The sequence below is a fragment of the Abramis brama genome (genome assembly GCF_963993115.1).
Source record: "Abramis brama genome assembly, chromosome: 2".
In the NCBI taxonomy this organism is placed as follows: Eukaryota; Metazoa; Chordata; class Actinopteri; order Cypriniformes; family Leuciscidae; genus Abramis; species Abramis brama.
Window position 1 is genome coordinate 66562585 of NC_139964.1, and position 17326 is coordinate 66579910.

General features: G+C 36.8%; 1 protein-coding gene across 2 annotated transcripts; it reads left to right on the forward strand.

The window, feature by feature from the left end:
* The first annotated feature begins 11713 nt into the window (after positions 1-11713).
* On the forward strand, positions 11714-16520 carry LOC311078094 (CD48 antigen-like). 2 transcript variants are annotated; one of them, XM_084106779.1, is made up of 6 exons: positions 11714-11842; positions 13139-13444; positions 13955-14212; positions 14860-14964; positions 15325-15365; positions 15489-16520. In XM_084106779.1, exons 1-6 carry the CDS (start codon positions 11782-11784, stop codon positions 15492-15494), a joined length of 777 nt encoding a protein of 258 aa, XP_083962905.1. In that variant the 5' UTR covers positions 11714-11781; the 3' UTR covers positions 15495-16520. The 2 variants fall into 2 exon arrangements, with proteins under 2 accessions (XP_083962905.1, XP_083962906.1); XM_084106780.1 differs by lacking the exon at positions 14860-14964.
* Positions 16521-17326: the final 806 nt, after the last annotated feature.

Here is a 17326-nt window from a genome sequence, read left to right on the forward strand (position 1 = left end):
AAAGAAGAACTCGTCCGTATCCGAGGGATTTATTGTTATATTTCTAAAATTATTTTTGGATTAAAGCCCCAAGAACACCCACAAACAAGTATTACACTAGCCTCTCCCTGGTGTGATTGGAAAGATGTCGCACACTAAAATAGCACACCTCAGTACAGACGAAAAGCAACGGTATTTAAATAAAATAGATACTTTAGGTATAGATCCTTATTTACTGCCAAACGAACTGCTGACTCCACTTAAGTCTTGTAAAAACTTGCTAGATTTGACGTTTGCTGATATTTATATCTACCTCGTCCACAATCCCTCTCCATACACCGGCGAAGCTCTCAAGGCATTTAAAAGCACTGAAGCCTACCTCTACTTCACTTCGGGATGGGTTAATGATCCCAAAATCTATCATCTGGAGATGAAGAAAATGTTCTTGATAATAGGACGGGTAAGTGATATTAACGTTACACGAGTAATCGCTGCATCGCTGAACTGAATTGCTAATAATGTCGGTAAAGCACATCTCCTGTATTATTAGTGAGGTTTGGACACCTTTATTTTCAATTCTCATTTATTTGTAAAGCGCTTTTCACAATATCGTTTCAAAGCAGCTTTACAGAAAATGCATCTACATTACAATTTAGAGGGTCCAAGTTATGCATTTCAGAAATGTTTAAAAATCACGCAGTTAGCTATAATCTATTAATTTAAACAATGTATTAATTTAAGGCAGAAACAGTGAGCAGTAGTTTAGTATAATGTTCCAATTGTAAACTACATGTTTTAATTTAGCTAGCTAACCTGTATTAAAAGTAATTTTACTTGTATTAAATTTCCAGGTGAAGCATTCACAAAGCCTCAGTGTAACACCAACACACCCCTGGATAACACTACAGGAAGATGGGACTGTTCTCATGGCTCATTGCACCTGTAAGGCTGGTTTAGGAGAGGTTTGCTCTCATGCAGCAGCTCTAATGTATTGTGTTTTGGCTTCTGTTGATGTCAATAAGGGGCAGGCTTGCACCCAGAAGCCCTGTGCATGGGCCCAGCCAAGTATGGAGTCTGTCCGAGGTGTCCAATATGCCGAGATCCGTAACATCAGTTTCTGTCATAAACAAGAGCCCCGTCATGTTCAAGGCCCTGGTTTTCCTGACATTACACCATCAGATGAAGAGTGCAGGGTGTTTTTTGAGATGCTTCATCACAGTGAAATGCAAGAGACAAAGCCAAAGAAAAGTGCCATCCTTTCTGTCATCGAGGGCCACTCCCACAGGTACACCGTGTTGAAATATAACTAAGTGCATCCAATAACATAATGCATATGATACTTTAATGAAGTATATACCTGAGTTTTGTGTCAGTTTTACCTGACACAACATATTTTACTATGGTATTTTTTAAAGGGATAGTTCACTCAAATATGAAAATTCTGTCATCATTTACTCACCCTCAAGTTGTTTCAAACCTGTATAAATAGATATACAATATCATGCTTACAACATCTTGCATATGCACACAAAAATGTATTTTAAAGAATGTTTGTAATCAAACAGATGATGGCACTCATTAACTTTTTATAGTAGGAAAAAAAATACTATGGAAGTCAGTAGCTACCGTCAACCCTCTGGTTACCAGCATTATTTAAAATATCATCTTTTGTGTTCAGCAGAGGAAAGAAATGTATAAAAGGTTGGAACAACTTGAGGGTGAGTAAATGATGACTATCACTTTTTCAAGTCAAATATCTGAATACATCTTCCACCACTGCAGGTACATGCCAAAAGTGATGCAGCTGGACTTGCCCACTCCTTTGTCAAACATATATTCAAGCACCTGGCTGGAGATGGACTTGCCCACGCTACTGGTTGAGAGTGCCAAGGTCTTTGATAACCTACATCTGACACAGCAACAGGTAAGTATAAAAACTAGGGCTGTCAAAAGATTAATCTCGATTAATCGCAGCCAAAATAAAAGTTTGTGTTTACATAATATATGTGTGTGTACTGTGTATAATTATTTTGTATATATAAATACACACACGCTTGTATATATTTAAGGAAAATGTGTAATTTATATATAAAAAAAACTTATATTTATATATAATATAAATTATATATAAATATATACAGTATATGTATGCAAATATTTCTTAAATATATACAAGCATGTGTGTGTATCTATATATATATACAAAATAATTATACATATTATGTAAACACAAACTTTTATTTTGGATGCGATTAATCGCGATTAATCTTTTGACAGCCCTAATAAAAACGTTACCAACTAATTACTACTAATATTTCTACCTGTGCAGTTTAAATTCATGACTATCTAGATAACTGACTAAATAACTAACAAACCTTTCTCCAGTGTTTGGTAGTTGAGGAGGAGACCAGGGAGCAAAGTAAAAGTAGGGTATGGTTTGATCAAAGGGCAGGGAGAGTCACAGGGTCAGTATTCTACGAGGCAGCCAAAGCAAACAGACCGGTATCCTTGATCAAAAGAATTTGCTATCCACGCTCTTCTCAGTTTTCCACTGAGGCAACAAGGTAAATAGAATAAAGCACAATTAAACATGGTTACTTACCATGATGTAACCTCTTTAGCCATTCAATACAAGTAAATGAAAAGCAGTTTACAAGCAAATTAGAAGCATAAAGGCATTTATGACAGTTTTGCGGTCAGAGTGCAACACCTTAAGGTAAATGTTGATAGGCAGTAAATGTCATTCTAACAAATACATTTTAATAAACAGTTTGTATTTCAATTTTTGTCAGATGGGGTCAAGTGAATGAAACTTGTGCATTACAAACTAAAATAATATTTGACGGTTACTAAAGTATATACATTTTTTTTTACCATGACTTAATGAAGTTGTAATATACCTTATTTTATGAATTATTTGATTATTATGAATAATTAACAATGAATAGAATAAAAGCAATGTAGTTTACTGAAACCTGTTTTTTTATTGCAAATATAAAACAGAATTGTATAAAAACAAACAACAATTCATATTATTATCTGTTACACTGGGAACACAATGTTACTCTCTATTCTGAGGGCACAACAGATGGGCAAATATTACACAAAGCACAGCAGACTTTGACCATCTTGTCCAGAGATGTAAGTTCTCCTGGAATTGTAGTCTGGCAAAGAGAGATTGGTATTGTGCTTTGCAAAATTGTGTACTTGTTTCTTACAAGACCAATGACGCGTTCCACATGGATCCGAACAGCTGCTAGTCCCCTTGTAGTTTCAAGTTCACTTGGGTGCAGTTGCTGTTTCCCTTTATGAAGGCAGGTAATTTGAGATGAGCACTGTACAAGCCCACAGCATCTCCTATGGTAAACCCTCGATCTCCCAAGACGACATCACCAGGTGACAGGTTTTCCAGGTAGCCGCAGTTTTCAGTCAGATGCTTATCACTTGTTCGCCCCCCCCAACCAGTAGAAACAAATGATATGACTCCCTGTGGTGTTATCGAGATCAAATACTTAACAGTATTATGATGTTTGTACTGTGAATAAGTTTGTGCTCGCGCTCTCATGTTCTTAGGCTTCTCAATGAAAATTTCAAAACAATCTATTATGGAAGTACAATTTCTGTAATTGCTGTTTTTGAAACACATAGGTAAACTGATTTGAATCTGCTCCTTGCTGGGCCACACTATGAATGAAGACAACCTACTGTTCATGACATTTAATGTACTGTTAAAAATTCGACTTACAGTAGGCTTTGACATGTGAAATATATATGTAAAAAAGTGGAGAGGTAGATTCAATCTCATTCTCATCAGAGTCATTAAAAAGCAGTGAAAAGGAGTCAGCCCAGGCCCCGCCTTTAGGAATCCTGACAAGAAGGTGAAGACGACCATCATCTTGGAATAGGATGGAAGTCCAGTTAAGTCCTGGACCATCTCATCATTTTCTTTGAACACCTCCTGCTGGAAAGATAACTTGCTTGCCCTGTCCCTAAGCTGATGAACCTCAGCCCTCAGTCTGGTACACTCTTCCGTCAGTTTCTTCACAGTTTCTCGACAGGCTTCATCAGTGCATGCTACACGGCTCTCAGTATGGATAGGTTCTTTAGAGTAGCTGTGTTCCCCACTCTGCCCGCTGTCAGTATTGTCAATTTCAATGTCAGTAAGGTTATCATGGGGTGACACTGACACATCACTGGTACATCTCTTCCTTTTAACAGCCTGTGTCTGCTCATATTTTTTATAGCAATTTATTCTTCTTTGTCGTTGCTCAGATGACAGGTAGCCAAAAATACTTGGCACATAATTGGGGTTCAGAGGGTTTTCACTTTTTTTGCCTGCAGTGGTAGAAGATGAGACACCAATTAACGTTACCTACTCAGAATTAGTTACTGTCTAACAGTGGATATAGTTAACTTAACGTTAGCAGAGACACAGATGACCTATTTTGTCTGGAAATGTTAGCTAGCTACACATTAACTAATTCAATTTGTATGCAAAGGCTGATTGGTAAGGAACTAGTGCTAATGTTAGAACAGCTAACGCTAACCTAGCCATTATTTACCTGAAATAAAGTGCTCACTGCAGAGTCTGGAGTGTTCTGTAGGTGTCCAGTGATCCCTCTTTATAGCAGCAATCCATCTCTGACGACGCTCAGGGTTTTTGGAGATATTGTAAAATGTTAATTTCTCATTTCTTTGAGATTTGCTGTTATCGCAGCTTACAGCACAGCAGATAGACGGCATGTTTGGATTCGGTCCTACAAATGGCGACCACACCGCTGTGTGACGTCACGTGAAACCCGTGAATATACTCCATTTTCTGTTAAAGGGATACTTTAGGATTTAGCATTAAGCTTTGTATTAGTAGAAAACCTGTAGTATTTTTTGAATTACCGTGCTTTCCACCCTCATATCCCCCTGAGACGAGAGATTTATGTATTTTTTGTCTGGAAAAAATCCTCAGATGACGCAAAAATCGTCATTTTGCCTCATCATAGGATTTTTTGGCCAGAGGCGAGAGACTACAGCCAGTAGGAGGAGCTGTCCCGCATGTTCTCAACCCGCCCATAGGAGGTGGGATCTCACTCACAGAATGTACACAGTGTCAGCCATCTTTCTTTGGAAGCTAAGCTAGCAGGCTCTTGTTCTGTGTGTGGAGAAAGCTGAGTAGTAGGAGAAAGCTGAGTAGTAGGGGTTACCATCCTCTTTTTTTTCCGGACATGTCCTGCCATCGAGATCGTCCAAAATGTCTGGGATTCGGCTTTTGCTTTCTGCAGTCGCCATTCATTGTTTATATGCACACTCGTCCTGCTCACCACAGTAAACATGATGAATGGCGACTGTAGAACGCAAAAGCGAATCCCGGACATTTTGGCTGATCTCAAAATCCCGACCGCGATATTTTTTTCCCAGGATGGTAGGGGAAGACTCATGAATATTCATTAGGGAAGGCATCCCTGATTGGTCTGATGACCTACCACTAACCCCGCCCCTAAACCTACCCGTCACTGGGGTTAAGACTAATCAGGAATGACTTCCCTAATGAATATTCATGAGTCTTACCCTACCATCCTGGGAAAAATATCACATCCCGGGCAAACTCGTCACGGAGACTCACTAGTAGCCTAGCCTTGTCGTTTTCAACTGCGCTCTCTTACCGATAGGCGCGGCTTGGGAGTGGCCTCCTAGGGCAGCGAAGCAAGTGCATTCTGGGAGTTGTTGTCTTTCATCCACATAAGCCAAAAATACATTTTCTGACTTTTCTCAGTCTAGAAAGCTCCAAATTCAAAAATAATTTCACATTTCTTCTACATAAATTACCTATTTTAAATACACATTCATCTTTCCAAAGGTGAAGTATCCCTTTAAGTCCCTTGTCAGTTCTTGTTTGTGTGAAAGTGGTTATCATCTTTTGAGTGTGTAACTTGATTAAAAACACTGTAATTCTCACCATTTCCTTCATTGTGCGCCTAGTGGTGGGCAGATCGAGGTGAAACAGGTGAAATACTATGTGAAACACTGAAAGAGTTGAAGCAAATGTGCTGTATTGTGTAATCCGACACCCGTCTCCACAGTGACCTCTAGTGGTCAGAGCAGTGTAAATGCAACAAAAACCAGGGCCAAACATGCATAAAAACACCTTTTACAAATCTATTGCATATTTTTTATTGAGAGTCAAATCTTTCAAATTCAGTAATCTAATCATCATATAAGATTATCAAGTGTCTATATGTTATTTTATCAGTTGTCAGGGTTTGTTTTGTTTGTTCTATGAATGGCTCAGCTAAACGGGCCAATAAGAGACTCTTAACAATCATTATTCATTTTAATAGGCTATTAATGTCTAATTAAAATGTCTACAAATATATAAAATAGATATCAGGTAACACCCACAGACACTTGTTCATTTACAGAGTATGGATATTTGATGCCAAATATACGTTTATTTTATCATTTAAGATAAACATTACATTTAAAAAAAAAATGTTTCAACATGCACAATGTGACAGATGGCGAATAGTGCCAGCAAAGGTTACAAGCATTTTGGTACTTTTATAACAAGGTATTCCCAAATTAACTTGAAGTATATTGAAAGATTACGAGTAAACGTCTTTCTATGAGTGTTGATAAAGTAAAATAATGTAAAATGTAACATATTTGCATGTAAGAAATGGTATACTTTTATATAGTAATGACAAAGAATCAATTATACCCCTTTTTAATTTAATACACAATAACATTCATGTCACACCATAAGGCAATTTTAGTCACTAAGACAGTAAACTGGTGAATAAATGTAAGTTTCAGGACAAAATCTACAAGACCACATATATATTTGGAAATATAGGAGTTGGTAGAATATAATTCCATGACTTACATTTGAGATTTTTTTTAAAAACTTTTTTTAGCCAAATATGTCAACCACAAATATGACGCGAGCGCCACGTGGAGTTTCAAGTGGAGCGGGGGATTGGATGAGAGCAGTTGACCAATGTAAGCTGTCCGGCCGGACAGCTTACATTGGTCAACTTCTCTGCAGCTGTACACCCAATAGAGTGAATGGATTTTTTTCATTATTTTTTCTCTTCATATTGTTAGGATTGTACTGTAGAACCATAACCAGCATCTAAACGAGGTTATTAATAATGAACAATCTTTGAAATCGTAGACCATATAGCTTTAACAATAAGGTTAATTTAACATTATTGTACCTAACATGAACTCACAATGAGAAATACATTTTACAATATTTATTAATCTTTGGGTAACACTTTACAATAAGGTTCATTAATTAACATTAGTCAACTCCATTAGTTAACATGAACTAAGAATGAACAATACTTCTTCAGCATTTATTAATCTTAGTTAATATTAATTTCAACATTTAGTAATACGTTATTAAAAATCAAAGGTTGTATTTGTTAACATTAGTTAAGGCACTGTGAACTAACATTAAAAACAATGAACAGCTGGATTTGTATTAACTAACATTAACAAAGATTAATGTATAGCCTACTGACCTAATGTATTGCTCAGTTCATGTTAGTTAATAATACATTAACTAATGTTAACTACTGAACCTTATTGTAAAGTGTTACCAATCTTAGTTGAAAACTATCCAAAAACCGCTAAGGAGCTGAGCGCAGGAATAACTTCTGTGACACGTGTCATGGAAATTTTAAACTGTATATTAAACTAACCATGTTTCTAACATCTAACCTTATTTAACATCTAACATTTGAACAGGATGTACTGTATGAAACCAATGGAAAACTTGTTGCTTTGAGTGTGTGCGTAAGTGTGTAGGCTATAAATTACATAGTTTGGGAAATGAAACTAGAGTATGTTAGAATCTTGTGATTAACAAATGAAGTCATAATTAAAACAAGTTCTTTACCTAGTAACAGAGGGGTTTGCATATGAAGAGCCAATCAAGTAGTGGGAAAATTATGCAGCCTGACATTTATGCCAAACCTCTATACTATAAAAACTGTTGTATTCTTGTGCACTGTGAGATTTTCTCAATGGAATTTGTCTGAGATCCTCCGGCCTTGATTCTTCTTGGGAGAGTTTCTCTGAGAACTGCTCGAAGACTCTCCCGGCCGTTATTAAAGCATTTAGAGGACATTTGCTGATGTCTGTCTGTTAATTTCTGCTGTGCAGCAGGTCAGTTTAGGGAAGCTAGTAAGTCAGAGTAAGAGACTCGGCCAGTTGTCGACGGAAGACGCAAAGAGTATAAAGGTTATTAAGTGTCGATTGGAAGACACTATGGGTGTCGATTGGTATGCCTTTATTTTTTACTGTTAGAAAACACGGCTAGAATTGTGTGGCACAGGTAATAGCAAACCAAATTGTGCAACAACTAAAATGTAATCTACTCAGAGAAGTACATTTACGAGGAGGGTGTGAAATGCTAACAGCAGACAGAAGTACCACAGTTTTTTGCAGGTCGAAAAATATCTGCACGAAATAAAATGTGTGAACGACACCATAAACAGCAAATGCTAACCAGACAACCCAGAGATCTGGCTGTAATGAGAGAAAGCAATGAGCATTGCACATGCAGCGGACTGAAGGCTGGACTAAAAAAGCAGCTTCAGGTGTCACAACACACTGAAACAACAGCAACGATTCAGACTTTGTCAATGAAACTCGGCTTCATGTGACATCTGGAATTAAAATTGCAACTGACATGATAATGGAACAAGTAAAAGAATTCCACACGTCTGAATTTAATGCTTTTGAAATATTGGAATTTTCTGTGGTTCGCTCTCCTCTGTTTTCTGTCTCAGGCTTACTTCTGCAAATTCCTCGGAAGACGAATGCCAGGAGGGGCAGGAGCCCACCTGGAGCAAATCCAGGACAGTGGAATTGTTAGAACATAACCTGAGACTCGGGAGATGGGTGAAAAGACATTACAAAAGGCCTTTTCACACGTCACACTATTACATTACTGCATAAATATGGCCTCCCAGTTTAGAACTGGATCGAAATTTGCAGCACAATTGTTATAGATTAGATTTCACCCATCTCCTAGACATGAACACTGAACACACCCCTCCATCACTATACCCTCACAGCATCATCACCTGGGGTAGATACAGTAGAGTCTATCCAGGCTGAACACTGCACATCAGACGAAGATGTGTCATCATCACACTAACAGATCCAGATAGCTTCACACACACAGGATGGAGCTGATCTCATGATCATGGTCTAACAGAGACACAGAGAATAGCATACGCTATACACAACAAACTGCCAACTAATGCAACACACATGGACAACTGAATGGCTACAGTCACAAATCAAGACAAATTCTAAGGCAGACCTGCCATTAAATTTCAAACTGTATGATTGTTGGTGGGAGTTGGAAAATCAGAGGGCCCCTGATTTCTCAACATACCTACTAATAACAGAAACATAATTAAAATAGATAAATCTGAAGTGTGACCGCTTCAATCAATTACAAAATTTACAATTCAACTCTGTCATCGACTGTGACTTAGCCAGATCAATACACACACACTCTCAAACACACTAGGATTGTTTGAGATGCGCCTTGCCTCGCCTGAAATGTACGCGAGAGTAGGCGGCTGCAGTGAGAGGAGGAGTGAAAAAAAGAGCAGGCAAGCCGGACAGATCTCTCTTCTCGCAGTGGATCTGACAACTGCGAGATCAAAGATGGATATCGCGGGATTCACGCTCGTGCACAGTGTTGCTAATAAACTGGATGTAATTCAAGTTCTGTTGCTTTATATATGAAAATAAATAAAATGAACAAGACACCCAAAGTACTTGTTATTTAATTCCATTCCAAAATACATGTTTATCAATATTTGTTTCTTTTATACAGACATAGGCTATGTGTTTTTATTTTTTTATAAAAATTAAATTGCATAACCCAAAGAGATCGCACTGTCTGATAGTTTGGGAATATTCACACATAACATATACACATAAAACATGATATTAGAGTTTTAAAATCAAACATTTTAAAAGAGAACAATACATCACAGTTGTTTAAACCAATGAGCATTAAGCTGTGTTGTCAGCAAGTCGTTTCCCATCGTGCTTTTGATCAGCGCAGTCGGTGGAGAGCAACTGCGCTCGACTGCAGAATCCGACATGTGCGCCTTGCGCTCTCGAGAGATTTTTGACATACATCAGCATGACATCAGAGCAAGGCGGACCGCACTCGGACACATTTCTAACCGGCATGCATCTCGCGCTGATCACCGGTGATCGGTTCTGCGCAGATTTTGCTCATCTCAAACAAGCCTACTCTCTCACAGACACACAAACACACTCACACACACACAAACACTCTCTGTCACAGACACAGATAAACACAAACACACACACACACACACACACACTCACAGACAAAAACACACTCTGACATTCTAAAAAACACTCTCACACAAACACACAAAACCATTGATCCTACCATTTATTTGATTTATTTGGTTTACACCAACCTCTTGCTGCATTTCTGAAACTTATTTTGACATTTGATTATTCTAACTGACTTTGATATTATTTTCATTGAAGAGTTAAACGGAATAGTCAAACATTCACTCATGATTAATGATCCACAGATATCATTAAAACCTTTTCATTTATGGAATCAGATGAAATAAACGAGAGAATACATAACTAAATGTATTGTAAATTTAACCAACCAATACTTTGCATGAGTGAGGACAGAACACGTGATAACCTTCCCCGTGTATTGGCAAACCGGCAGATTGGACCAATTTAGCGGGCCTTACAAAGACGCCAGATTTATATTTATTAAGTGTCGATTTGCAGACGCTAGATACTGTAGTCAGGTTTAGGGAAAAATCCACTACACACGCTTATCCTTAAAGCTTGCATGTTGTTTTATTTTGTACAGGTTGCACAGTCAACAAAATATGTGGTCACATGACTTTCCCATTACATGGCTCCTACAATCTTAGTTAATAAAAATCCAGCTGTTCATTGTTTTTTTCAGTTAGTTCACAATGCATTAACTAATGTAAAAAATAGGCCTACAACTCTTGATTTCCATATTAGTAAAAGTTGAAATTTGTTGAACATTAACAAAGTGCAGTGAAGTGACCAATAGCGTCTGGCTGCAGTCTCTTGCAATCGACACCTGCTCTCCGATGCCTTTTTTTGCAGAGGAAGAGCTGGTGTCTGAGAGTGCAAGTGCAATCCATCTCAGAGCCAGGAGCGGACCTGGACCTGATGAATCTGTGGTCCGCGAATCCAGTTCCCACCCAAGTCCACACCCTCGAGTCTTCATCTTCCTCGCCGCTGTTGTGCCGAATTTCGACTTGAGTCAGTACCTGATTGCCTAATCCCCACCCCTAATCATAACCCCTTCCCCACAGCTAATCCTAAACTTACCAATACTAGGAGGGTAATAGTTTGGCGGGGGTCAGAATTCGGCAGAACACCGGTCCCGGCCGGAAATAATCTTCTTCAGCCTGTATCCCTGCCTCATCACTTCTGGGGCCCGAATACAATTTAATTGAATGAAATCATCTGTCAAATGCAAAATTTGTTAAGACATTTTTACATTTTTAAAACAAAATGTCAAATTCAGATGGAGATTGATGTGTCTTTAGGAAGTATGAACATAAAAACGTGCAGTTTAAAAGTGTATTCTACATTAGATCAACTTCCACATGTTTGTGGTTTCTGTTTTTGCACTTCCTCAGCATTTTCTGTTCTTACACTTTGTCTCAGACGTGTAAAAGACATTCTGAGCTAAATACTGAAGTGCATTAATGTGTAGTTTGTCTAACAGAAATGTCACATCGATGCTTGCTGGTCACCATCATTGTGTTCATCACCACAGAAGCTATTTCAGGTAAGTGAAGTATAAAGTATAAAGTATAACGTTCTATTGAAGATGGCGCAGCATCTCTTTTTTTTTTCTTTTTTTTTGTCGAACCTAAAGCAGTTTAGTTTTACCGTGTTGTTGAGGGTAACGCATTGCAAGTTAAGTATTCAGATTACTTTTTAAAGTAACTAGCAGCACATTACTTTTAAATTTACAACAAAATATCTGAGTTACTTTTTCAAATATGTAAGAAAAAATTATGTGGACGTCGAAGATCTCAAAAATGAAGTTTATTACAGCATAGCAGTGGTAAGGTACACACCTTGGGTTCACCGGCATCAGAATAAACCCTGAACATCCAAATCTTAAACCTTTTATCCTGTTTTTAAAGTAAATGAAGTTGCTCTTGATGCAACAGCTGTGGTCTGTATGTTAATGAAGCTGTGACACCCCATTGTCTGTGAATGTTCTCTGTGTCCCACACCCGTTCCCATTCTACAATTGACCATTTGTTCAGGATGTGATCAACCCAAATGGTGAAGAAACAATATAACTTGACTTTCTTTCATCTCTATGATAATTAAGCCATTTTGGGGATGAGCTCATTCTAAAATATATTTTGGAGTGGAATCTGGGTCGAGGCAGACTTCAATTTCTTACTAATAAGTAACACAAGTTCCTGTTTTCCCATTGACTGACAGCTCTCCTGTCCTCAGGCTGAGAGAAATTGGGATAAAGGCTGAGGTGTTGTGTGCGCTGTGTGTGAACATGATGCTAATTGTCAGTCTGATGTCATTAAATGCGTCTCTATAACACGCATTGTGTTTATCGTGCAATTTATACGTTTTAAATAAAATGTGTATTATATGCATGTGAAAACTGCGTGTCAAAACCATAGACTGAAAAAAAATAATACGCATTTTATTACATGTAATACGCACGTTCCCCACACCCCTACCCAAACGCACATAGGCCTACCTCACACACAAGGGCTTTACAGTGCGTATCATAACTAATTTTCACATATACATTGCACGATATACACAATGCGTGCTATAGAGACGCATCTAATGAGAACGCGTTGTTATTGTAGTTCTGGACTAAATGTGAGCATGCATTTTCTCATCTCACATGTACAAAACAAATGAGCTATTCCTCAAAATGAATAAAAACTTATTTTAAAAGTAACTTTCCCCAACACTGTAGTTTTAAATTATATTATAATATTGTAACCTAATTGTGAAATATTAAATGACTGTATGGATGACAGAGACTTTCTTGTTGAATGTTGACTAACATACTCTCTCATATTTTAATTATTAGGTACAGAGGAGAAGAAAGAATGGGGTGCAGTGGGTGATGAAGTTTCCTTTGGTCCAGATAAACCTCTTCCTGCTTCTGTCTCCAGCATCACATGGAAACACATTAAAGATGGTGAAACTCTTAAGGCGATTGAATGGGAAGACGGAGTAACTGAAACACCGAATCCGAGATTCAAAGACATCACGACTCTTGATACAGCGACCGGACAAATCACGATTACTAAACTAACAGTCGAACATAGTGGAGTTTATACCATTGACATCAGCGGTAAAGAGCTAGCACAAAGATTCACATTGACTGTTATGGGTGAGTGAATATTGATTATTATATTAATATTATTACAGTAAAAGCAGCATTATGATTTTTACTTAACTATATAGCTAGTAATTATTTCAACTTTTCTTTTACCTATATTTTTGAAACAAAATGTATTATATAAATGTTAATATATGTAATTTCACTGTATTACACACACAAAATCTACCACACTATCATCATGTGTTTTGAGCAGTACTGCAGTGTTCTTTGACATACCTTGAACTACAGTAAATACCATGATATGTGGTAATCATTCAGTACCAGGTATTCTGTATACTTACTGTCACTGTATTTTGGCAGTACTATGGTACACTGATGATATCATATAATGAAACCATGGTGCTTTATAAGTACTTTCAAGAATACTGTGATACATGTCCAAAAACATGGAAGTACAATGGTTCTTTTTTTAAATGTTATGGTTCTTATTAAAATTGTAGTAAATATGCCATCTGATACCAACAGTGTAAATGTTTTCATTGTTTCTTTCTTTCACAGAACGGGTCCCCAAACCTGTGATTAAAGTAGAGCCGAGTGTTAACCCTGATGTTGTGTATTTAATATGTGAGTACAGTGAAACAATCATCTGGAAGAATTCTGCTGGAGAAACACTGACGGGTTCAGCGCATCAACCGAAAGGAGAGTCCATTACTGTCACAAACAAAAGAAATCCAGAAATCTTCTACACCTGTACACTCCAGAACGCAGTGAGTGAGGAGACCAGTGAACGTGTCTATGAGAGAGATCTGTTTCAAGGTGAGACAGCACTTTAATCACTGATTTTTACTTAAAATTGATTTTTAATACCCTCAGTTGCTCTCTTCCACCCAGACTTATTTTGATGTTTGTTTGTTCTGAGAGACACTAAGCAGGTTTACAGTAATTTGAAGAAGAGATGAAGCAGGAGATCTGATCCGCCATCATCTGCCGTGGTCATTTTTCATGCATTATGGTCGTGGTTAATATTCTTGCTGGACTCAGACATTGATATTAAACATTTGCAATGAACGTAAACAAAATGGCAGTAAATCTTGCTTATGAAAGACCAACACATTAATGCTGTTTGTTTGCGGTTTCTGTTTTCGAACTTCCTCTATAATCTGTTCTTACACTGCATCAGTTTATTTAAAAAAATAATTCTGATCATTTACATGTTTTTCCCAGGTTTGATAATGTTTTATAAGCTTAATGTGTTGTTGTTGGGGTTTTTTTGCATTAGTTTTAAACAGTGAGTTTGTCATTTGGATTTCCATTGTTTTGATCTGCTTGGTTTTTATCCTGCTTTTCCTGTTTATACCATCTTACACTTTCACAGTTTATTTTTAAAAATGTAATTCTGATTATTTAAAATGTGTTTCTCAGGGTTGAATTTATTTATAACATATGATTTTTTTTTGCCTTAGGTTTTGAAAAACACATTTTGAAAAACAAGTTTTTCATTTGGATTTCCATTGTTTTGATCTGCTTGGTTTTTATCCTCCTTTTCCTGTTTATACCACCTTTATATGGTAAGAATATTGTGTTTTAATCTTTTAAAACATTTCAAACATATATTTGTGCTTATCATTTGCTTTAAACTCAAAACAAACATTCAAACCACTGGGTAATTTGCCATTTGCAACCTGTTTTACTTCCATAATATGACATTGTTCTGTGCAAAATTAGATATTCAGAAAAAAAAAAAATCTAGAATGGAGCCAATTTTGCTACAGGTTAATATTAAAAAAAGGAAGGTGAAAGATTGTGAAGATAAACATTTTTAGAACAGCATGCACTCATTAATTGTTGTGTATTAATAGAGTAAATAGGCTTGATTGTGGTTTCATATTGACTGTATTTGACTGATCGTGTCCCTGTTGTTCTTTAAGGCTCTTGTGCTGCTCGCTGTGGGAGACAAAAGACTTCCAGAGTAAGTTTACTTCTTGAGTCCTTGTGGAAAATCATTAATATGTGCAATATTACAAACCAAATGGATCTGATCAACCTGAACTGTTTTAAAATATACATTTAAAATGAGCATTTTTCCCCTCAGAAATGACATGCATGAGTGAATGACTGATGCTCATCATGAACCTCCAGACTCTTCAAATGCAAAGCCACATGTGGATCTTCCCGAAACGTTCACCTGATCATCGGCTCTGAATCCCAGCTTTACTAAAGCCTCTGTTCTTAGCCGTCTGTGCTTCATAACTTTCTTCATAACCGTCTGTGCTTCATAACTTTCTTCATAACTGTCTGTGCTTCATAACTTTCTTCATAACTGTCTGTGCTTCATGATCTTTCTGTCTGCTAGGCCGCACTGACACTGTTGGACATTCATCCTCAGGTTATGAATATATAAACCTGCTGTATTATGCAAATACATTGTTTTCAAAGTGACAAGATGAGAATCTCTTTACAAAACGTTCTGCTTAGTTTTTATCTTTTGGCTCTGAGAATAGAGGAGGCATTTTGCAAAATTTAGATTCCAAGGTAATGAGTTCGAATGTTTTTGTTGTTTTTGTACATCTCTGTATGCGCTGTATGTACATGAATCGCAGTGTTTGTATGTGTTTCTCCTGTTTTTCCCATTTTCCCATCATGAGGACATGCTTTCCACTAACAGGTTCTCATGACTGCCATCTTATACACGGGTTTCTTGTATACAAACAATACCGGATGCGCGCGCATCCAGGAGGCAGAAAACCGCTAGCTGTTATGCCGAGTTCTGTAAAAGAACATTGTATTTAACGTAGATTTCGCATTGTTTGTAATTTCTTGTTGACTCAATAATAAACTGCAATTTCAGAGTTGGATCTGTTTGTTTGTGTTTCATATTAATATAACATTATGTAAAACGTCCAACTGTTTACGAATCAAAATCCGGACATACTGTGATGTATGTATGAATTATCATGTTAGACTAAGTTAGTAATGTAATTAGGGTGACCACCATCAAACAAACCAAATGTGGGACGATTATAAGTTTGTGTGGGACAATGTGGGACATGTTACCAACACCAAAACATAACCTGAAACTGTTATATAATGTTTATCTAATTTAATAAAAACATTTGTATTCTGCCTTTCAGCTGATAAAAATTCTTTGTTCTTTAGTTCCTTTCCTTCCAGAAAACACCATTACATCACTATGTAACATAACATCTTTATTTTACATGTCATTTAAATTCAACATCACTGAGCCCAAAGGCAGCAGGCATCATGCATATATATATATATATATATATATATATATATATATATATATATATATATATATATAAAATGTATTATTATTATTATTATTATTATTATTTTAACAGTTCTGACCAACTCCAACTAAAACCCAACAAAATAAACAATGAACAAATAAAATATAAAACATGAAATTAGATCATTGACAGTCTTATATATTAAGAATATATTAAACCAAAAACGTTCATATTTTTTAGAAAGGATGTAAATTAATACAACCACAGCAGGCAACAAGTTGATAAATTCTGTTAAATTTAAATTTACCAAATTATCTATTTGTTTTCTGACAGGAAACACATGGAACGAATACACCGCTCCACATTTTGATTGACAGCCGTCACAACCTACTAGTGACCGTGTTTACTCCTTTCCTTACAACCATTGGATAGGATTTAAAAAACGGCTGTTGTATTTGTACTTCTGACGAAGCGCTGTTAAATATAGGTGAAAAACTACACCGCAAAAAGAATAAATAAAACTTACTCTCAGCAATGGTGAGATCTTGCCGGATCCCTACGCAATACATGACGATCTTTTGGATTGTGGATGACAAGAAGTGGCCAGCAATTGTATGGCCTGATATATAGCCATAATTATCTTATTCAAGCAAGTGTGTATACAAGAGAAATTATTATA